The sequence below is a fragment of the Anolis carolinensis genome, chromosome 4 (assembly GCF_035594765.1).
Source record: "Anolis carolinensis isolate JA03-04 chromosome 4, rAnoCar3.1.pri, whole genome shotgun sequence".
NCBI classification, from domain to species: domain Eukaryota; kingdom Metazoa; phylum Chordata; class Lepidosauria; order Squamata; family Dactyloidae; genus Anolis; species Anolis carolinensis.
In genome coordinates this window covers 144,469,564-144,493,358 of record NC_085844.1, presented here as the reverse complement: position 1 = coordinate 144,493,358, position 23,795 = coordinate 144,469,564, and the positions used below count along the sequence as shown (strand labels likewise).

At 37.9% G+C, this 23,795-nt stretch overlaps 1 protein-coding gene across 5 annotated transcripts in view; it reads right to left on the bottom strand.

The window, feature by feature from the left end:
• col11a1 (collagen type XI alpha 1 chain) overlaps positions 1 to 23,795 on the bottom strand; it is a 314,486-nt gene that overhangs the window by 14,243 nt on the left and 276,448 nt on the right. For all 5 annotated transcript variants that reach the window (XM_008109137.3, XM_016993104.2, XM_016993102.2 and 2 more), the window contains 9 exons: positions 22,193 to 22,246; positions 9,128 to 9,181; positions 6,239 to 6,346; positions 6,096 to 6,149; positions 2,576 to 2,629; positions 2,314 to 2,421; positions 577 to 630; positions 434 to 469; positions 271 to 324 (listed from right to left, as the gene is read on the bottom strand). In XM_008109137.3, the coding sequence (XP_008107344.1) occupies positions 271 to 324; positions 434 to 469; positions 577 to 630; positions 2,314 to 2,421; positions 2,576 to 2,629; positions 6,096 to 6,149; positions 6,239 to 6,346; positions 9,128 to 9,181; positions 22,193 to 22,246 (576 nt within the window). The remainder of the gene's footprint in view (positions 1 to 270; positions 325 to 433; positions 470 to 576; positions 631 to 2,313; positions 2,422 to 2,575; positions 2,630 to 6,095; positions 6,150 to 6,238; positions 6,347 to 9,127; positions 9,182 to 22,192; positions 22,247 to 23,795) is intronic.

Genomic DNA, 23,795 nt, shown 5'->3' with positions numbered 1-23,795 from the left:
AATTATCCTTCTGTGCTCCCAAATAAACACAGCACAAGGGATCTGTCTGTCTGTCTACCTGTATGTCTGTCTGTCTATCTCTGCCTCAGAGTTATCCACAATGTGGCTTTGTTTACAGTAACAATTTCTTGGCCAGCTTCTCTTACAGAGTATTGGATGCCACATATATTACACTACAGTCAAAGTGATATCTCCTTCTGGCTGGAACTTACATCCAAATGTAGGATAGGCTATACATATAGCATGAATTATGCAAGATGTTTTACTTACAGGAGGCCCAGGAGGTCCAGGTAAACCACCATCACCTTTCTGACCACCAGGACCCTATGAAGGAATATAAGAAAGACAATGTGAGCAACTATATATTTTTCATAAATGGGGAAAAGAATAACCAACAATGGAAAAAGATTTATATAAAAATGTGACTACTTACTGTCGAACCTTTCGAGCCTTTGGGACCTAGAGGGCCCTAAAAGGGGAACAAATAGTATATAGGTAGGATCAAGCCATTATGAATTTATCAAGATGTTAATGTTAAAATAGATAAAATAATATGCATGGAAAGTAGCTACTTACAGGTAAACCAGGTGGTCCAGGAGGGCCAAGTGGGCCAGCAGGACCAGGAATTCCCTTCAAAAATAATAAGTAAACAAGTCAATTCCTTCTGATCATGCTTTAGTTGTTATTTTAAATAAAATAGAAACATGAAGATCTTATACACCAGCAAAATTTCATAGGATTTCTGTAGGTATCAAGTGATGGACCTAGATATTATTCATTTATGGCTAAGAACTGGGGGAGGGGTTGGGTAATCATCAAAAGGATAATATAAATCAATACTTATTTGAACACAAAAATCTCTTTTAAAAGTTGCATCAATCAGATAGGAACAGAACCGACATGTTGTAGTGGTTAGACTACTGTAACGCAACTTGGGAGATCTAACTTGAATTGACTATGGAGCCATGAAGCTCACTGAGGAACACTGGATATCATTCTCTCTCATTCTGACCTCATAAGGTGTTTGCAAAGAAAAAGCAAGGAGGACGACTATTTACAACACTATGAAGGCTTTTGAGGGAAGGAAAGATAGGAATGTAGATAATAATTCAGTAATTATAATATAACATGGAAAAAGATGTAGGGAATTTTTGATGGTTTCTTCAACAACTTTTAAACAGTGATGCTTAGTAAGAAGATCTGGAGTGTAAGATTGATGAATGGGGAAACAACCTTTATGCTAATTTTATTAGAAAAAGCTAAATATACTCTGATTGTCAGTCACATATTGCTTGCGAAAATAAGGCTAAGCCTAGCTGAAGTAATATTGTGTCTCTGCTTATTGTCAGTGTTCTAATTTAACAGAAAGTACATTTGCAAACATCTTGCATGCAGAACTAATCTTCTTTGTTTTGAGCTTGCATTCAGGGAATATTTTTGTTCTTTTACTCTTGTTTGATGTGTTCCTCAATTGCTTTTGGTACTTTTGTTTTTCTGTAGCACTTTCTTTATGTAAATAAAATATTCATTAAGGAAACAACCAGGGACACTTGAAGGCACATTTTTTAAAAAATATACAGAAGCAACATTAAAATAAAAATGAACTGGACAAGGGTGTTTCACATGTGAAGTTCTGGGGTGCTTTTTTAAAAAACTTGTTTAAGATTAAAATGCATTTAATTTGTAAACCAGTTGATGTAAATTGGAGTGCCAAGCAGTTTATTTTTAAAAGCCAGTAGCACACAAACAATTGTTTAAAACCCTTTCAAAAGAATACATTGTTATATAATTTAAAACATTCCAAATATCAATAGAAGAGAAAGAACAGTGAGAATTATTACCATTAAGGAAATGTGTGCATGGTCACAAATATTTTAAGGAACTGTTTGAAAATTAGCACAGTTCTTGCAAAATATTAGCAACTCCAATTTTCAGGATGCCTTATTTTGTAAGTGAAATGGTGTTTCTGCTTGTTCTTTGCCTATAAAAACCTGAAAGGTAGGTCTAAAGTTCCAGCAGTTGGGACTTTGTTCTTGGGAGACCTCCCTCCTGCAGAGAAGATGGATCCAGAATAACTTCCGGCTGGATGAAGAAAGGGGGGAAACTGCTGTTTTCCTGCTGTGTCTAAGATACCTCACTATATAGAAGGAATTATTCTCTTTGCACCAAGGTAAACCTAGATTCAACCCAGTGTTCTCCGAGATCAAACAAGCCTACAGGAAACCCAGTATCTGTAATAAAATACTACATTCAAGACAGACTGAACAGTTATATGACAAAGCTGGTAAGATAAAAATATGCGTTTTCACTAACCGCATCTCCTTTTTGTCCTGGGATTCCCTGGGTGCCAGGCAGACCCCGGTCACCCTTTTCTCCTTGTTCGCCTGGAGGTCCAATCAGTCCAATTAGGCCAGGATGTCCCTAGAAAATATATAAAATATATGATTGTAGGTCCAATATGAAAATGGAATTGACAATCAATACATAGAGGTATCATAACCATGCTGTGAGAGAATACTGCATGAGCTGATCGACTAATGCAAGAGTTATATAATATAGATATAGTTTTACCTACCTTTTCACCTTTGGAACCTGGATCACCTTTCAAGCCAGGCAAGCCAGGTGGACCCTAGAGATAAAGAGGGAGAAACTGTAAATGGAGGCAATTCTATTTTTTGATTCATAACATTCACCTGAGCCATAAAACATTCCACAAATGCAGATATAATTATTCCTTGAAGTGTTCAGTGAGTGGTGTCTGTCTGCCTACCAAGGAGGAAAAAAGTTATATGTAATATCTTTTTACAATAAAAGTAATTCACTTGACTAATAGTACCTGTGATTTTGATCCACAATTAAATGGCATGTAAAGCCATTCAATGAGCCATTCAATGAGCCATTGAAACAGGTTACATGTTGCCAAACCCTGTTTTATAACTTGCTTGGCTACATTGGTACTATTATCCCCTCTGGATTTTGCACTGGAACATACAATTGGTTCTATCATCTCTAATAACAATACTCAGCTGTCAATGAAATCTTGTTTTAAACACCCTCCTGTGACCAGTGACTAGTGGTCTGAGGAAGGGTGGGGCCAGACTCTGAAGTAGCAGAGCATATTCTGTAGGGAGTCTTGATTCACCAAACCCTGCCAAGAAGGTCAACTACAAAGGATAATTGGTCTGAGTCTCCAGAACTGAAGGAAAGTAAATTATGGCTTCAGCCCCTAGACAGGGCATGGACCATTGGGAGACTCATCCTTTGTGTCTTAGGTAGATCATCATGCATGAAGGGAAGCCACCAACCCTACCCACTGACCAGGAAAGAAGCAGCAACAAGCAGGTGTTTTGTCCTCCTTTGCTACAAAGAGTACGTATCAGAACTTAATCAATGCAAGTCTGTTTACAAAATACATCAGCATTGGGAAGATTTCATTAACATTGGTTAAGCTGCATGTTTAAAAGGTGATATCCAAAGAATTACAGAACAACCCAAATGATTTCTACTGAAAAGTAGATACAATGGGGTTTACATCTAGAGAAGAGGATATGGGATTACAGTTCAAACACCATGGGACTTTATGAGCAAGTCTGAACTTTTGAGGGCTTGGGGTGACATGGAAGGAGGAAGCAGTGGAGTGATGCAAGCCATAACCCTGTATACACTTATCTGGAGGTAAGAGGAATGGAATTCAACTGGATTTACTTCTGAGTAGGACTGCACTCTTGCTTATCAACAAAAATACATAGGAAATAAGGTTTACGTGCAAGGTTTATGTGGACGAAAAGATTAAGTATTTGTATTGTACTGTTTTAAATGTATTTATTGGATTATTTTAAATTGATTGTTTTAATTGCTATGTTTTATTTTTGTACTGTACACTGGCATTGAATTTGCCAGATTGTGAGCCGCCCTGAGTCCCTTCGGGTGAGAAGGGTGGCATAGAAATGATGGAAATAAATAAATAAATAAATAGGAAATGTTCAGAATCTGATTAGTATGAGCTGCTCTTTGCCAGTAATGGCAGTCAGTGCAATTTTGGGATGGCTAGCAATTACAAAGAATTCATTTCAACCACGCTGAAAGATTGGTGGAGAGGGGAGGAACTAAAACTGAAAACAGCCCAAACTCTCCTTGTATAGGGAGGGGGGGGGCAATCATTTCAAGTGTTATGTTTCTCATCCCTTCTTGAGGATATCATTAAATGAAAAGAGCCAAAAGTAATACATAATTCATAAACAAAAAGTGAAGTAGTCATAGTACTATTTTTTTTAACGGCTTCTGAGATGCAGGGTGCAATTTTTGCCTTCAGGAGGTTTTATCCTCCCACCTTATCTAATATTCTACTCACAGAAGCAGTCTACTGGATATAACCCGAAGTCAGCATCTACAGTGTCTGAACTTAAGTGGCATTCAAATTTTAAAGTCTAAATTTTCAAGGATGAATAACTAATTAATAATAATATGCCTTCTCCTACCCGCTAGAATTCATTTTAGATTTGACTCTTCATATTATTATGGGGGGGAAAGCTAAATTATTTTTCTCCTTCTCCTTCTTTCTGTTCTGTTTAAAATTCCTTTCAAATCCACCCTCAGGCAACCATGTCTGTAAGATGGGCAAAAGTTAGCCACCACTCCCCTTCTGCAAATGAATTGAATGGAGGGAACTGGATGAGAGACCCACTTCAACAATAACTGTTCAGCTGTAACATTTTCTATACATCACACATTTGTTTTACAAATGAGACCTTTCTCTTCCTATATTCCATATTACTTTAAGTATAAGGTGAATTTTAGCACACATTCAAGAACATGGATTCTCAATCTAACAAAAGAAAATGTTTCTTACTGCCTTTTCCTCCTTGATTCCACATTACTCCCCCCCCCCCCCCCACACACACACCAAATATTAGGGAGGGAGCTCTTGTAAAGAGAAGATGGGAAACTTTTTGCGAAGTTTAGGATTCAAACCACTATCTAAGTGCATGTATAAAAATATATGTAGCACAGTTTTCTTGCCTTTAATATTGTGTAAGGCAAATAATGAGGACAGAGTTCAAAGTCAGAAAAATAAGGCAAACATTGCAGACATTTACTTGCATGCAAGTTTCCTTGAAGTCAATAGATATTATGTTTGAAAAGGTACTTATAGGACTGTGCAGCAGCTTCCTAATAGCTTATACCAGTTATGACAATCTTTTGCGTTTTCAGAAGTTTCCATCTGAAGATAGATGAATGAGGTTTGCTGAAGTAAAAAGCAAGGACTTTGGTAATAAGTATGAATTTCTCTCTTTTTTTAAAAAACAAAAAAACTAGAGATGTAATGAGGTCCTGAGCAGGCAATATCATAAAATAGTGATGGGTGTACTGTCACCTTTTGCAATTGAAAACAGATCCAGAAACATCTATTAATGATACTGACCATGCACTTCAATGCCATGGCTGTTAACTATGGTGTTGAATGTCTAGACTATATCCTGGAGAAAACTGTCTAGTAAGTGATACAGTGATGTCTTTGTGTCATGTGATGCAGTACAGCTCAGAACAAATTTGAAACTATGTGACTTAAAAGGGTGCTAGAACAGGCCTGGTTCACGGTCCCTCAGACTATTAGGGGTGGGTCGTGGCGACTACAGTTTGAAAAAAACTGAATGAATTTCTATGCACACTGCACATATCTTATTTGAAGTGTGTGCATATCTATTTATGAAAGAACAGTACAATATTTTAAATGAAGACAATCTTAACCAACATAACTTTACCAGGATTTCATTGTGAAGTGTGGGTCTGCTTTTGGCTGAAGAGATTGTCAAATTAATGAGGATTGCTGTTGCTGTTGTATGCCTTCAAGTTGTTTCAGACTTAGGGTGGCCCTAAGTTTAGAGTGGGGATGCCTGCTCTAGGAACTCTTAGAACTGAACAGACCTAGTAAACATGTCTTTTAAACCAGATGAAGACCTAATCATGTCTCAACTGAAATGGCAAAAGCCAGAAGGAGTGCCCATTTAACATATATTTGGGCTACCTCATGAATACAGGATGAATTATTGAGTACCCTTCTTTTATGAAAATGTCCCACAGGGAAAGTAACTTACCATGGGGCCTGGTGGGCCATCCTGACCTGGTGCTCCAGGTAGACCTTGTTCTCCCTGTAGAAGTGACATAAATCAGGATTCTTCAGTAAGAGTATAATGTAGAAAACAAGCCAAAATTAAAAATTATATTTAAATCTACTCACCACAGGGCCAGGAATACCTCGAAGCCCCTCTGGACCTGGCTTCCCTGCAGGACCCTGTGGCCCAACTGGGCCTGTTTTTCCTGGAGCACCTTCAGAACCAGCTTCACCCTGTAAAATATAAAACAGTTAAACAAAATGGAACAAAGTAACAATAGTGGATTGCTTTTTCATGTCCTCTATAGCTGAAGAAATACAAGGAGGCTAAGAAGTGTTCCTTATAGGAATAGGTCAGTGTATTTTCTTATAATGTAAAAGGCTCAAGGTGTTGTGTATTACTAACTTGTATTTGCACATACGTGCATAATGGGATATCTTAATATTTAAACATGAAATTTATTTATGGCTTATATACATCTTATACACTAGCCTGAAATTTTTTACAGTATTTATAATTATTTATGTTTATGAAATAATGTTTGTGTGCATTGAACTATCAGAAAGCAAGTGTGTCACTGCCTCAGCCACGCATGTAGACAATTTCAGACTCTAGAGCAGCATTTCTCAATCTGGGGGGTGGGATCGCCAAAGACCATCAGAAAACACATATTTCGGATTTTAGGAACCCAAACCCCTCCAGTATTTTCTGTTGGTCATGGGGGTTCTGTGTGGGAAGCTTGGCCCAATTCTATTGTTAGTGGGGTTCAAGAGGCTCTTTGATTTTAGGTGAACTATAAATCTCAAGAACTACAACTCCCAAATGTCAAGGTCTATTTTCCCCAAATTCAACCAGTTTTCAAATTTGGGCATATTGAGTATTTGTGCCAAGATTGGTCCAGATCCATCAGTCTTTGGAGTCCACAGTGCTTTCTGGATTTGGGTGAACTACAAATCTAAAACTCAAGGTCGATACCTACCAAACCCTTCCAGTATTTTCTGTTGGTTATGGGAGTTCTGTGTGCCAAGTTTGGTTCAATTCAATCATTGATGGAGTTCAGAATGCTCTTTGATTGTAGGTGAAATCCCAGCAACTACAATTCCCAAATGACAAAAACAATCCCCTCCCAACCCCACCAGTATTCAAATTTGGGTGTATGGAGTAATTGTGCAAAATGTGGTCCAGTGAATGAAATACATCCTGCATATCAGATAATTACATTACAATTCATAACAGTAGCGAAATTACAGTTATGAAATTGCAATGAAAATAATTTTATGATTGGGAGTCACCACAACATGAGGAACTGTATTAAGGGGTCATGGCATTAGGAAGGTTGAGAACCTGTTCTAGATTATTTTGGGTTTTGGAATTCTGGATAAGAGATGCCTAGTCTGTCCAAAGGGGACAGCACAGAGTATGTTAATGCCATTTATTAGGATCCCTGATATTTAAAAAGTGTTGCATGGTGGTATAAATATTAGGTACCCAGGGAAGAAACAAGTCATCCCACAATCTGGGATGGTTTGTCGTGGGTTGATATACTTCTGAAGAAACAAAAGGGTTTTGACTTCTTGTTTCCTATCCAGTCCCCTACTTTTTGTGCTGTCATACTTGATTAAAGACTTCTGGGAGAATTTTAAAATTCACAATAACTTTGTACCACTTATGTGAAATATTTTGTAGTCCTAATAAAAGGTGCTACCCTATTCTGCATTTTATTTCTTGCTTATGGACCTCATTGCTACTTTGTTTTTTCACTTTAGGAAAGTTCCTTCTAATTGGCAGAAAACCAATTGGATTCACTCTTCACTTTTTCTTTTGATCTAAGCATGGGTAAATGCTGGGTAGAGCTGGAGGGTCTGGCAAGGAGTTAATCCATTCACTCATTATTTTTCTATTAGAAACCTACTTACATTTTGAAATATCTACGCCCCCCCCCCAATCTCAGTGCTGTGATAAGTATCCTGATATGTTTTTCATATACATGTTCATCACAATTACACCGCTCATGCTTGGGACGTATTTGAGTTTTATGTAGGTGTGACTTGCCATTTTCTTTTTCAGTGCCTGAGCATTTTGTTCTCTTTCCAGCATTATTTTCCTCATATGGAAAACAATAACAACATGTGAAGCAACTTTTTTCTTATTACATTTTATACCAAAAAGGAGATCTAGGGCAGAAAATAGTGGAAGACATTTCAAAAGAGTATTTTTTCAAGGCTTCCATCCTCCCCCCCCCCTCCCAAAAAAATCCAAATTGCAAAAAGACTTTCTGTATATATTTCAGATTTCAATATTAATGTCCAAACTACATAGTATGATATTACATAAGATTTGTGTTACATTAGAACAGTAAAGAAAAATATCACTTAAGTAAAATAAACATTAAATATTAAATAACAAAAAAATAATAAAATAAGGTGTAAACACTAAGCTAATCTGGGAATCTGCTATTGCAACACATCTAAAGAAGTGGTTTAAAACCAGTATAAAAAAAGATTAGGACTTTAGCATTTTGAGTTGGAGATGCTCAACCTGTAAATATGCTTCTGTGACCTCTGTTGATCAGCTACTAGTTTTAGAACCTTTCTATTTTCTCTTGTGGATGAAAAAATGCACACACATATATATCCATATGATCCTGTTCCTTCCTGTTGCCTCTACCATATCTAACTCAGACTGAAAGCAGACGCCACCCACATCTGGTCTTTCTTTTGATCGTTTGGGCAAGGCGTAGAGTTAAAGGCCTTTCTTAGGAGATTAAGGTGTAGCAGAGTGCAATCTCGATACAACAGGCATAACATTCCTATCAGGAGGAGCAATTGTCCATCAGCAAGAATCAACCTGCCAGGATGATGAACCTCTTGTCATGTGAATTGGTCCCCAATCCATCTCGGTGAGTCGGCAGATTTATTTTATATTTAAAATGCAGACATACAAGTCAGGCACAGAGTGGGAAACATGCACTTTGGAAATCCATTGCTCCTGTAACAAAAACATATCAGTTTTACCTTTGCTCCTTTTTCGCCTTGCCTTCCTTCTGCTCCTGCAGCTCCTGGTGGACCCTATCACAATAGAGGGAAAGTGATGAATTGGGATATATTCAAGCAATGGCATAGATTCAGAATTTGAACTGACTGGGGAATCCACTGGTGGCAGGGGAATAGGAAGTTACTTTTGTGTTGTCAAAGGCTTTCATGGCAGGGATCACAGGGTTGTTGAATGTTTTCTGGGCTGTATGGCCATGTTCCAGAAGTATTCTCTCCTGATGTTTCACCCACATCTATGACAGGCATCCTCGGAGGTTGTGAGAGTGCCTGTCATAGATGTGGGTGAAACGTCAGGAGAGAATACTTCTGGAACATGGCCATATAGCCCGTAAAACATTCAACAATCCTGAAGTTACTTTTGTTGATTTGCCACCCACCTCCCTGCAACCTCTTCTGTCTTCCAAATTCTCATCCAGAGGATTGGAGACTCCCCAGAACACTATTGGAAGTTGTACTGGGGCTGCAGTGGGAAGAGCCTTATGGTAACAAAATAATATTTTCCATTCATGGAAGACAAAATCTGGATCTATCTCATTTTAAAATGTGCATCAGATTGAATTTGAACAAGATCAGTGAATTTCCTCAGTTTTTTAAAGGCAGGAAATAATAATAATAAAAAGAGATCAATAGTAATATTGAACATATTTTTTATACTTGCTGAAAAGTTTTTTTAAGCCAGTTCAAATGCTGATTGTAGGTTCAGTGATTTATGACATTGGAAACAAATATCTTTATAGATATTACAGCTTTTCATATAACCACGTCCCAAGCAGTTTAAAACACATAACCACACACCCCAAATAAGAAATAAAAAATGGCATAAGGTAAAACACTATTATGCCACTGTCCATATTACAATTTGCTATTATTACTATAGGATTATAGTAATTTGTGTGTGTGTGTGTGGGGGGGGGGGGTTGCGAGTATCAGAGTACAAAGTTTAGCACCCTAATACAAGGTAACTGCCTGGCAGAAAATATGTTCTTACAGGATGTTTAGAAAAGTGAATATTCACTTGGGGTGTTATACTTCCCTCCTACTCAGATTAAGGCATGGAGTCCTTGCTCCTCCCAAATTAGCCCCCCTTCCAGACTAGGAAATGCCATCAGTAAGGTTCATACACCATCTACTACTATTTGAATAGGATATCTATTTGTCTTCAGAGCTGGTAGAAGGAATCCCATCCTCATGATCAGATGTCAACCCTGAGTACTTCAAGAGCTAGTTACAAACATTTGGTGTTCTTATGCTGCTGCTACTTCTTCCTTTACCTTCTTGTAAGTGAACTGAGAAAGAGTGTAGGGCAACAACAGCTACTATTGGCCTACTGGACCCATGTGGTGACAAGGTGGGTGGTTGAGTTGGTGGGGAAGAAGAGGAGATAGAACTTTGCCAAAGTGAAGGGTGTTAAGAACAAACACCACTGATGATATCTTTATAAAGATCCTCCAAAAACTAGGACTGGTGCACTCATCCACTTAATGAAAAAAAATATTTTTAAACACAACTATATTTTGTCAGTTGTAAGGGGCCACAGTGATGCAGCAGGTCAGCAGTTCAAATCCACGATACGGGGTGAGCTGTTGTTAGCCCCAGCTTCTGCCAACCTAGCAGTTCAAAAACATGCAAATGTGAGTAGATCAATGGGTACCACTTCAGGGGGAAGGTAACAGTGCTCCATGCAGTTAATCTGGCCACATGACCTAGGGGGCATATACGTACACCGGGTTTTCGGCTTAGAAATGGAGATGAGCACCACAACCCAGAGTCGGACTCAACTAGACTTAATGTCAAGGGGAAACCTTTACCTTTATACTTTGTCAGCAAGCAAACAACACAGTTGGTGCTAGATTATATTATAAACCTACTTATTTGCTTTGACATACACTTTGTGGGAAAAACTAGCTTATAACATATAAAGGAACCAAAACCTCATCAATTTACTTTTTAAAAAAAGCATTGAAAAAAGGAGAAAATATCAAGTCATCCATATTCAAATATAAAATATACTATCATATAAAATAAGTAAGCACATTTAATATAAGATGCCTTTTATATACAACTAGGAAAACAAACAATTATCTATTCATATCAATACTCTGACAGCAATAATGGCTTTATTTCTGTATTGTGTTCAATTAGATTTTTGAACTAAACCTTCCCCCATACAAATACAAATACAAATAGCATACCTTTCCAATGCTTGAATTTCCTCCGTTATAAACATGTAACAAGAGGCAACTTTTATAAACATATACTAGATGCTTTCTCCTAACAACAAGGCAGACAATCAGAAACTGTCGTCTGCCCATTTGCAGCTATTACATGCTCTAATGTTTTAGATATACTGCACATATATTTTATTATGTACATCTAAAAATGTGAATATGTTTATGCAGTGTTTTTAAAATACCTGCAAGGTAGTCGACAAAAGGCTGTGAGCACTCTGGTCAGTCAAATACAGGTTACCTGTTATGTAATATGCGAGACAAACCCTTTCTATAGGACAATTAGTGAGTTATTTCACCACACAAGACTCACTTCAAGCACACTTCTATGCTGGTTAAAGCCAAGTCTTTTCTGGTAAGAGAAGCCATGAAAGACCTTCATAACAATTATAAATATGTTTCTTGCATAATCTAGGAATGCAGCTGCAACATCAATTAGGAGAGCTTAAGAACACTGTGATCGCTAAATTATAAGCACAATGAATCATGATTGCTAAACAAAGGGGGTGAATTCATTATCCAACAGTGCCAATTCTGCATTGAATGCAAAGTGGGTAAATGAACAGCACTTGTTAACACCCTCTGATTGCGGGCAATGGGCAGATGGCACTTTTACAAAGGAAAGATGGCTAATTGTTATTTATCTTACTTCCCTACACTTGGGTTTTGTAGCATTGGGAGAAATTAGCCAGTATAAATTTTCTCAAAAACCAGAATATAGAAATAACGGATTAAAGAATACGTCATCCATTTCCCTACATCCAAACCTCAAACTAGTTGTATCTTAGGCTCAATGGATAACCTCAGGCAGGTTACTTTTTCATTCTAATCTATCCCAGTACAGTTTTGTGCTCCTTATAGAAGGGGGAATTAAAAAATGAAAATAAAATATACGAGTATAAATAATCACAAGAAATTGATGTTACTTTAAAAATAATGACTGGCAATCTATACCAGAGTTATATATTTGCAACCCAGAGTTACAGATCCATAACTGCAGCATATGCAATGGCATTACATAATCATACTAGTGGCATTACTGCCGTGATTATAAATACCCTCTCAAACCTATTTTATCAGGTAGAGGTCACATTGAGAGATGGAAATTGGGATGAAGCATGTTTCTATCCCCTTTCCACCAGAGAGAGAGGTAGCAACCAGAAATTTTGGCAAGACCCCTTCTTCCTGATTGTCTTGAAGTGGGTTGGCCTGGAGACATTAGTTACACATTCATAAACTAAGTAGGTACTATAAAACAAGGGCCAATGTCTCAAGGGGTGCATTGTTGTTGTCATCAGTATTCATCTGGTCATTTCAAGAAGATATTGGAATGAGAATCAGGTGTGAATTCAAATGTGCACAGATAATGCAAGTTGAAAGCTGTTTACCAGAGCACATGCTTACATTTGTTGATGTCTCTTTTAGTGTAAATTATTCTTTTTTCATAAATGTATGACTTCACTTACCTTACAGATCCCATCTTAACCTGGGATCCCCAGATGTTTTTGGCCTACAACGCCCAGAAATCCCAGCCAGTTTACCAGCTGTTAGGATTTCTGGGAGTTGAAGGCCAAAAACATCTGGGGACCCCAGGTTGAGAACCACTGCCATACTCTTTTCATCTTTCTACATATATCTGGGCAAAGGAACCGAGATATCAGGAGAATAGGAACACATGGCAAACAGAAAGAGAGAAACTCACATGTACTTAACAAATACCACTTATTCTGTGAATCCAGTTCCTCCTTCTCTCTTCCTGTGTGTTGCATATCCCCAATCCCACCCCTGATATCTCACTTCCTTTTTCCAAGTAAGAGAGATATTCGCTGAACACAGGACGAGGAAAAGGAGTCGGCTCTTCTCCTCTTTCTGCATGTCATGAGTGTCTGTTTTGTCTGGGCAAAGAAAGAGTGGTAATGGGCAAAACAGGAACAGTGGTAATGGGCAAAACAGTACCAAGCTCATGTGCAAAATAGCCATCTAGCTCACATTTTGAGCACAAGGCTGACATGAATATTCACACAGTAACTCCATCTTTGGGAACCTCAAACTTTGGGAACCACAGACATTTATACTTGATTCTATACATCATTATTCAGGGATGAAAGCATCTAGTTCAGTGGTTCTCAACCTGTGGGTCCACAGCTGTTTTGCCTACAGCTCTCAAATCCCAGCCAGTTTACCAGCTGTTAGGATTTCTGGGAGTTGAAGGCCAAAAACACTGATCTAGTTTACTTTACATAATGCTCTATTTTTTGGAAGGTTTATTACATCTCCAGAAATTTCAGTGTAAACGTATGTTTTTTTGGTATAGTCCCTAAGGAAGGCCAACATTTTCAGTGGCGGAAGCACTGGCCTTTTTGAAAAAATAAAGGAAGGGATAATCTATTAGCAAATGAAGCTCCTAATTTGTTTAGACCTTAGCATACCACCAAATTGCCATGCCCTCAGCTTATATTAGGCCTAGGTATATACAACAACATGGAATAGGAACTGTGTTCACTAGCCATGTGAGTACATCTCTTTAACATTACAAGTGCGTTCAAAGAATGACAAACTCTTTAGCAACAAAAGACTTCTAATCTATAAAGATTGATTCACAAATTATATTACATATATCTATATGGATATATCTATATCTATATATCCATATACAAATATATATGTCATCAAATATCATGTTTTATACATGAATTGATTTTTGTAAATCTATTTTGCATGATTAATAGGCTATTGAAAGCAGAGTCACATGAAAAGAGCAGCTATTTCCCTTTTGTAGTACAAAGGATCCTGCCTGAAATGGCTTGGTTATGAGATAACTTAAGAAACTTCCCTTAGAAGGTATGGTGGAAAAGAAAGAAATGGCCCCAACTGCAGTATTTGTGGATAGCTAGATAAGAGTCATAGATTCTTGAGGATTTAGGGAAATTGAATTCAACTGCCAATAACATCACAGCTGATTCAAGGGCTTTGGAGGATGACTAATTGACTCTGGTGGCAGGAGGTGGGGGAAGAAATTGATTTGGGGAGACAAGCAAGAGAACAAGGGAAAAACAGGGAAAAGGAGGGCTTGTGCCTGGGAAAATGCAAGAGAGTTAGAGTAGAATTGGGAGTGCAGAAGTAAAAGAGAAAGGAGACTAAATGGATCAGTGTATTTAAATGTGAAGATGAAGCAATGAATTTGCATCTTTCTGTTAGTGATAGGTAGAAATATAAATTCATGGTGGCACTGCTTTCCAGCATTGTTTTAGAGTTACCAAAATCACACATCACATTAAGCATTGGTGTCTATTGCATGGAACAGCAATTTCTGAATAGAATATATTTTATGCAGTAGTATTGTTTTCTGCACAGAAAATGTTTCAGGTGCAGAAAATGCTGTTTTAGGACCATGTGAAAAATCTGCACAGAATGAATCCTGAATAGCAAATAATCTTTGCTATTATTTGCTATTAGTCCCGGGCTGTGGCGCAAGTTGGTGAGCAGCCAGCTGCAGCCAACTGAGACCAATCACTCTGATCAAGAGGTCATGAGTTCGAGGCCAACTCGGAGCCTATGTTTGTCTTTGTCTTTGTTCTATGTCAAGGCATTGAATGTTTGCCTTATATGTGTAATGTGATCTGCCCTGAGTCCCCTTTGGGGTGAGAAAGGCGGAATATAAATGCTGTAAATAAATAAATAAATAAATAATCTTTGAAGATTTCATGGTTCGTGAAGACTTTCTTACAGTGGGAAGAAAATTGCTAAACTTGCCTATTTCTTCCATTGAGAAGAAATTTGTTCTATGATTACATCTCTACTGGAAAGCAATGCCACCATAGATATAAAACATGTTTCCTTACAGAAACATTTAGGCTGCAGATATCAGTGCAATCTATAGGTGATGAAATACCCCATTAAAAGGTAAAGGTAAAGGTTTCCTTGACGTTAAGTCCAGTCGTGTCCAGCTCTGGGGGTTGGTGCTCATCTCCATTTCTAAACCGAAGAGCCAGCGTTGTCCGTACACACCTCCAAAGTCATGCGGCCGGCATGACTGCATGGAACGCTGTTACCTTCCCGCCAGATCAGTACCTATTGATCTACTCACATTTGCATGTTTTCGAACTGCTAGGTTGGCAGAAGCTAGAGCTTAACAGCGGGTGCTCACTCCGCGTCCCAGATTTGAACCTGGGACCTTTCGGTCTGCAAGTTCAACAGCTCAGCGCTTTAACACACTGAGCCACCGGAGGCTCCAAAATACCCCATTACAGGAGAACAAAATATTTGAAATAGAAAAGTCCAGAGCTACAAATGCAATTTCCCACTCCACACCTTTCTGATTATTTTATCTTTTAACAAATGGCATGCATAGATCAGTTCCACTTCAAGCAAACTAGTTGCCCCTTCACATCTCTGACTTTGATTTATGTGGACTTGATTATTCATGGATTTGATTAAAATGTTTTCTCTGGAAATCTCCAGGTCCTCCAGTGTGGTCAACTTCCACTAGAGATTGATCACAAAATCACATTAAGGGACCTAAAATCCTAGAAATATACTCTTCCAGTTGAAACAACAAAAGTGTTTTCTTTTCTTTTCTTTTTTCCCCACTTTTACAGAGATCCTGTGCTTTTTGTGAGAGTCAAATGGAACAGCAAGTTCCTCAGCAATTTAAGGGGAAATTATAGAACGGACTGTCAATTTTCCAGTTTGGGAAGCATGTGTGAAATAGTCTTTGCCCTTATGTAGTTGTTCTCAGTTTTATTTGGTTTCAGTGATGTCAGCAAATAGACAATAGTCAAGTTAGCTAATGAGACACTTCTTTCTTCTTGGCATATCCTTCCATTTTAGTTGTTTTTCAAGCTTTCTTTCTGCTCAAATTCAACTTTCAGCTTTCATCCAGTTCTCACATTCAATCTCCCTCCCCTGTTCCTAAGCGAAGCTCACTTGCATATAAAATTTTGATTCCATTTCCCATTCTTTATAAGCCCTTGCATTTTGCAAGAAATAAACTTAGCTTGTGAACATTAACTACAAATAGACTAATTCAAAACAAAACAAAAATACTACATAATGGATTATATATATATATATATATATATATATATATATATATATATATATGAAGAACAGAGGACCCTAAACTGCCCCATATAGGGGAAGAAGATTTGTGCAAGGCCAATGGGTTTCCAAGAATGCAGTCTTGGTTTGACCAATTTCCTGATTCCAAAGAAAACAAAATTTGATTTCTTTTATGTTTCGTTTTTCTGAAGTTATTATTTTTATTTGGCACAAAACATTACCTTCTTACATCCTGATTTTGCTTGGGAATGAAGTTCCACTTTTTCCCAAAAAGGACTAATGTATTGCCTATGCCAGGGGTCCCCAAACTAAGGTCCGGGGGCCGGATGTGGCCCTCCATGGTCATTTACCTGGCCCCCGCCCTCAGGTTTAGACTTAGGCTCGCCCAAAGTCTGAAATGACGTGAAGGCACACAACAACAATCCTAATTAACTTGACTATCTCACTGGCCAGAATCAGGCCCGCACTTCCCATTGAAATCCTGATAGGTTTATGTTAGTTCATTTTTTTAAAAATATTGTATTGTTCTTTCATTGTTCTTGTTTTTGTTCTGCACTACTAATAAGTGCATAGGAATGTGTTCATATTTTTTTTCAAATGATAATTTGGCCCCTGGACAGTCTGAAGGATTGTGGACCAGCCCTCTGCTTAGAAAGTTTGAGGACCCCTAGTCTATGCAATACAACTGTATGGTTTGCAGGTTACATGCCTTTTGAGTTAGTTCTGAAGTCTCCTTTCTGGTTCTTCCCATCACTGAAAAAAAAAAGGCTCCGGGAAAACATCTCTTTAGAGCAGGCATTCTCAAACTTTGGTCCTTCAGCTGTTTGGGTCTCCAACTCCTGGAATTCCTGACCTTTGAACAAGTTAGCTAGGGCTTCTGGGAGTTGGAAGCCCAAACATCTAGAGGACCAGAGTTTAGGGATGCCTGCTTTCGAGGGCTGCATTAGATGAGTGTGATTCTGTTATTTGGCTATTCACCTTTCCATACTTTTGTTTGACCTCAAATAGCATTATGGGGGGAAATCAGAAAGAAATAACTAGTTATTTTTTCCTTATGTGGCCCGCCTAGATCTATGGCTGGTGAAAAATTGGTGGAAGCAACCTATGTATCAGGTACAGATATATGCCCTATTTTACACTCTTTGTCATGGAGGTAACAAATATATTGGGAAAAGTATAATTGGTCGCAACTCTAGCAAATACATTCATTGTTAACATTTCTACTGAGTTCTATTCTAGCCCCAGTGAAAAGATTACTAATACCACTGTAATTGTTTTCAGCATTATAAATGTGAAGTAAGTTGGTGGAACAAATAGATTATTGTGTAAAATTGATAAAACTAATTAAGCATGTCTGCTCACCCAAGCCTATTATATAGAACAGTTTATCTCATTTTGTTAAATAGATTATGGCTTACATTCAGTGGGGTTTTTGAGGGGGGGGAACTGTTAAGAATTAAACTAATTGCTTGACAGAGAACACTTAGCTGTTCACACATCTGCAAAAAATTATTCAAAGTGTATATCTGTACTGCTTCAAAGGCTAATGATAGTGGGATAATTATAAGCCTATCAACTTTTCTGATGTAACTAAAACATAGTTGTTTTTCTGAAGTTACTTTTTATTTGGCACAAAACATTACCTTCTTACATCTTGATTTTACTTGGGAATGAAGCTCCACTTTTTCCCCAAAAAGGACTAATGGATTGTCTATGCAATGCAACACAAGCTAGTGATGTGTGGAAACTCACCATCACTACTGCTGTGATTTCTTGCCAAACTAAAAATGACATGACTAATTTGAGACAAAATGAACACTGTCACATTCAAATTGCAAATGCGACACAGAATATCCCCCAACTGGTTTGTTAGTCTTCATTCACTTAACCTGCGATCCCTACATAACTGCAAACCACTCTCCTTCCTTGCTGTGCCCTGCTCATTTGGAATCATTTGCCCTAATGCCCTAAGCTTGGAACAGGTTTGGGAGGAACCACTTTCATTGCATGAGTGATTAGATTGACAGGTCTAGAACTGTTTAATGCCAGGGAGGAAATATATTATCCCTTGAGAACATGGCAGTCCTTGAACTTGTTAACACCAGACTGTTACAGCACCCACATCTGGAAAATATTTTCAGCTGTGGCAAAGAAGCTTTCAAGATTAAATGATGAAACTTCCAGATACTTTGATTCTTAGGCCTGCATTCTATTGTCAGACCCAGCTACACTGAACAGTGAGTTAACACTTATGTAGATCTTATTGCTTCAATGTGTTTCCCTAGTTAGAACTATTAATGAGATTCTGGATATTGATATAAACATTTCCTCAAATCAGTGAATGAACACATCTCACGGGGCTGGGGAAAGAGTATGAGCTGCCACGTTTTCCCCCATTCCAGCATACACACACCCTTGACATTTTTGCCCCCAAATTATACTTTGTGCAACCTCCCCATTAAATATTCACCAAAATTTCCAAATTAAGATACAATACAAAATCTAAACAACTCTTGCACATAATATCCCCCTCTACAAGGTAAATAGACAGGGACCCTTCAGTTAATTCCAAGATATATTTGTCTTAGAAGCTAGTAGTGTCAAGCAGCTGATTACAAGAGTCTACCTGTGTGACAATCAACCTAGCCAAGTGGGCTATTTAAGGAGAAAAACCAGGTGGGAAAATATAAGAAATTCACTTATTTGATCTCAACTCACTCCATAACCCAATCCCAGTAAAAAGTCAACAATTGTGTGACTAGTAGACACATGCAAGCTTATAAACCAAACCTAGAGAAGGACACTAACCATTTCTTGTAGTTTCTTAAAGATAAAATTAATCTGTGTCTATACTCTAAACTGTAAGCCAATGCATTTTAACTCATCACTGACCTTTTAACTAGCAGACTAAATTTAAATGGAACTGTTTAGGACTCAAATTTCCCTGTTTTCCAACTTTTATAGGATGTGTGTGATACCATATAATCAGTGTTAAAAAGAAAAAGGCAATCATTAATATTTTAGTTTTTACTCCCTGTTGCAGCAACATACCAGAACCATAATAGCCTCAATATATAAACCGGTGTGCCCTCAAGACAAGGGCCTACCAATTAAAAATGTTCTTCACTTATTAATCAACTAACTCTTTAGTTGATTACTATACTAATTAAATGGATCAAAGACTGTTGCTCTAGTTTAAATGGATTAGCATGTGCTAATGGGCTACTGCATTTTTTTCTTTTATAGAAGATTCAGTAAAAGAAAAAATGGTGGAGAACGAAGAGCTAAATAATACATCTGTGCTAGGATTGCTTAAAATATAAAATCACCATGTGCTCATTATATAATGCACTCAGCATGTATTATAGGAATGCCAATGCTGTTCTAACACTGAATAATTGGTCATTATCACAAACTTTGTGATCTATAACTCAGATAAGCTGATGAACTTAACCTGAGTGCATTTATTCTCATAGAGATCCCAGGTGTCTATGAGTGTGATCTGATATACTTTTGCCCGCAATTGATGCTCCATTTGTATTTACAAGCATCTTGTAAAATGGTTAAAGGGTTGGGTGTTGAAATTGTAAGAAAAGCACCAAATTACCTTCTAGATTGTGTCACATATATTAATTATGATTGTATTGGCTACAGTATGCTTCCCATAAGCATGGAACTGGTACCCTTGGTTTCATTTACCAAGTCCAACAAAATATGCTCTCTCCAGGCATTTTAAGTGCTCCAGTGTGACTCTGGTATTTTGAGGTAAGAAGTTCTTCCTTTAAATCAAATTCACTATTATTTAGAGTTTTGCATGAAGTCCAAGAATATATCCCCTGTGAAAATTATGGTTATAATTTTGGTTATTATGGTTATAATAATGGGCTGCAATTAACTGCAATGAATCACTCTGACCAGGAGGTCATGAGTTCGAGGCCCGCTCAGAGCCTATGTTTGTCTTGTCTTTGTTCTATGTTAAAAGGCATTGAATGTTTGCCTATATGTGTAATGTGATCCGCCCTGAGTCCCCTTTGGGGTGAGAAGGGTGGAATATAAATGCTGTAAATAAATAAATAAATTATACTGTATTAATATGTAACTAAAAGGAAATACAGTGGCTATGATAGAGCTCCCAGTGGTGCAATGGGTTAAACCCTTGTACTGGCAGGACTGCTTATCAACAGGCCAGAGGTTTGAATCCAGGGAGAGGTGAGCTCCTGCTCCCCATACGGGGATGTGAGGGAAGCCTCCCACAAGGATGGTAAAACATCAAAACTCTGGGCGTCCCCTGGGCAACATCCTTGCAGACAGCCAATTATCTCATACCGGGAACAACTTGCAATTGCTCAAGTCATTCCTGAGATGAAAAAAAGTGACTATGATAATCATAAAGAGATTAGCCACCTCAGTGATGATGGTTCTTTTTTACTATATTTACTAAGAATATGAAGTGGTTTGCCACCAAATGCCATTTTTTTAAAATAATATTAAAATGTCAACATTATCATTTGAGTATTAAGAGATATCATTTTAAAGATAAAGGGAGAAGGAGAGAGAATATGGGACACAAGCAAGGCTTTTCCACTTGCAATTTTTTATAGCTGTTCATGTGCTTCCAGCAGACATGTCATGTCACTTTTGGTTTGCAGTCAGTGATTTGTTTAAGGAAGGGGAGGGGGTAATTGTGAAGATTGCAGTTGAGGGAGCAAAGTACCACACCTTTTAAGCTGATGGGGTATTTTGTAACTAAACCTTTCTTGCACATTTTAAAAATCGGGTCTGCAAGCCTTGGACCTCCTTTGTGCCTGAGTGGCTTTGAGCCCCAAAAAGATGGATCCAAATGTCATGTATGGGCCATACTTTACCTACCCTCAATTTCTAGTTGTGCTTTGTAAATTTCTTGGTGTGCAGTAAATGGTGGAGAGCCATTAGAATCAAATGATTGTTAGTTGTTAGGTATAAGCTCAAGACATATTGATAGAGAAGAAACTTAAGACTGTTGTATGCATATTTATGAAAGCCAACACTGATAATGAGTTTGAGCATTGCAGTAGGACTCTGGAAAATAGGGTTCAAATCCCTGCTCTGTCCTGCAAACCCACTTGGCAACAACTTTGGCAAGTTCTTGGCCTCCAAGAAAAGCAAAGGCAACCCTGCTGTGAACAAAGAAAACTCCATGATATGATAACCGTAAGTCAGAAACAACTAGAACAAACAAAACAGTGCATTTACATATACCTAGTCTTACCAAGCCAATGGGGCATGAGTACACAATTCTAATTTTAATAACAGACGATGGAAAGGTGTATCTTTTTACATAAGGTCGCCCTTTATTTTACATATATTTAAATTAACACTAACTGCATTGACTAGAGCAAAAGTGTTGAACCAATGGTACTGTAGTTTTGAGTGCTGGAATGTAGGACGTTTCAAATCCCCACTCAACCAAGAAAACCCACTAGATGAACTTGGGACAAATCACACTCTTTCAACTTAAGGGGAAATAAATAGCAAGCCTTATTTAAATGAGTCTTACTAAGAATATCCGAGCATGGCCTTGCCATAAGCTGCAACATTCACATGAAAGGCACATATGAAACTGTACTAACATTGTACAAGACCTTATCTGATTTTAGTGGTATCTCACCTCCGATCATGTCTTAAAATACATACAAAGAAATAATATTGAGATTAATTGCCAGCGGAGGTTGTAAGGATTGCAGATAATATAACTTACTCTCTTTCCTGGTGGGCCAGGGGGGCCAGCTTCTCCTGATGGACCTGGTGGACCCTAAAGAAAAAACAGACATGTGTTATTATGACCGTGGTTCTGAAAAAAGACATAGTTGTACTGGTAACAAGTTTCCAAAGGCAAAAACTTCAAGTGTGCTTGACCTGTGGCTTTCAAGATGTCCACAGAACTAAATTGTGTGTGCCTCCATTTTGAGGGGAAAACATCAAAAGAGGTCACACTCTTTCTTATCATCTATATTTATGGGGTCAGCTAAGTTAATTAGAAAAACAGAACCTTTATCCTGTGCCATAGTATCTCCTGCAGTCATCCTTAAATATTTAGCTACTTCCCTACTGTGCCATGCAGAACACTAAGCACCAAATGTGAATCCATGAAAAACATCTCAGATGATCCACATGGCAAGTTGGGACACATTCAGAAGTTGGGACACATTCAGAAGACAGGTATGGGACTCAAATCACATACAGTGATAAAGCAATATAGTACAAAAGATAAGTGGAAGTTTCCAAAGTAACTAGCCAATCAACAATGGATTGGTATTATTGGGGATAGTATGTTTATGAATACTCATACAATATACATTTCCAGGTTACTTATAAAACTTACATATTTCACAGTAAGTAATGAACCTCCTTCAAGTGTTTTTCACACACCCCCCCCAATTTCCTCATGTATGAGTAAAAATTTTAGTTGAAAAAAATCACTTCAAAAGCCTGCATCAACTTATCGCCGGCCAATGTGAGTACTGTGCATTAACACATAACGAAATGGATCATCCCCTTCTCTGAGTGGAGTGGCAAAAGACAACAGTTTAGTCCATCCCAGGAAAAACTAAAAGAAACACCAACCCCTTCTGTTGTCTCTAATGCTGCTCTGTTTCAGGCTATTCTGAATGTCTGGGTAGGGAAATGATGGCAATGGCCCCCTAAGACTGCATTGGTACTGTCTGCTCTCCATGGAATTACTCTCATTTTCTCCACAAGTCATATCAAAACCCATAATTTTAACCGCAAAACTAGCTCTTGATTTATAGATGAGCTGAATTTATACATGCATATATACAGTACATATAAGTTTTAATCAGTGGTCTCCCTTGTTTCACTAATGCTCTTTTTATGTTTACACACGTTGGTTCTTGATTTTTGTTGCATCTATTTTTCATATTTATTTCAAAATATAGGGGAGGATAGGTTCTTCTGAGATTGCCTAACATTCCCAATTTCATTGTGGATAAAGTGGGACCCCTACCTTCTTTTGAAGTCCTCAAGCAGCTTGAGAACCTGCTCCAAGAATTTGAAAAACAATCTAGAACAATTTTTCTGCCATTTTCGGTGTTTCTAGTTGAAGAAGATGCATGGAAATTATGTGACCTACACAAGTGTCCTATTTGATTGAGGCAGATTTTCAACTGACCACCAGAAAGTGAATTGGGGCCCATCAACATTGCAGAATTACAGCACTATTGTGCTATTTTAACTGCCATGGTTCTTTCCGATGGTATCATGGGTAGACAGTGCTTGGCTAGAGAACCACCAAACTACAGACCTACAATATTCCATATGGTGGGGTTATGACAAAAAAACTG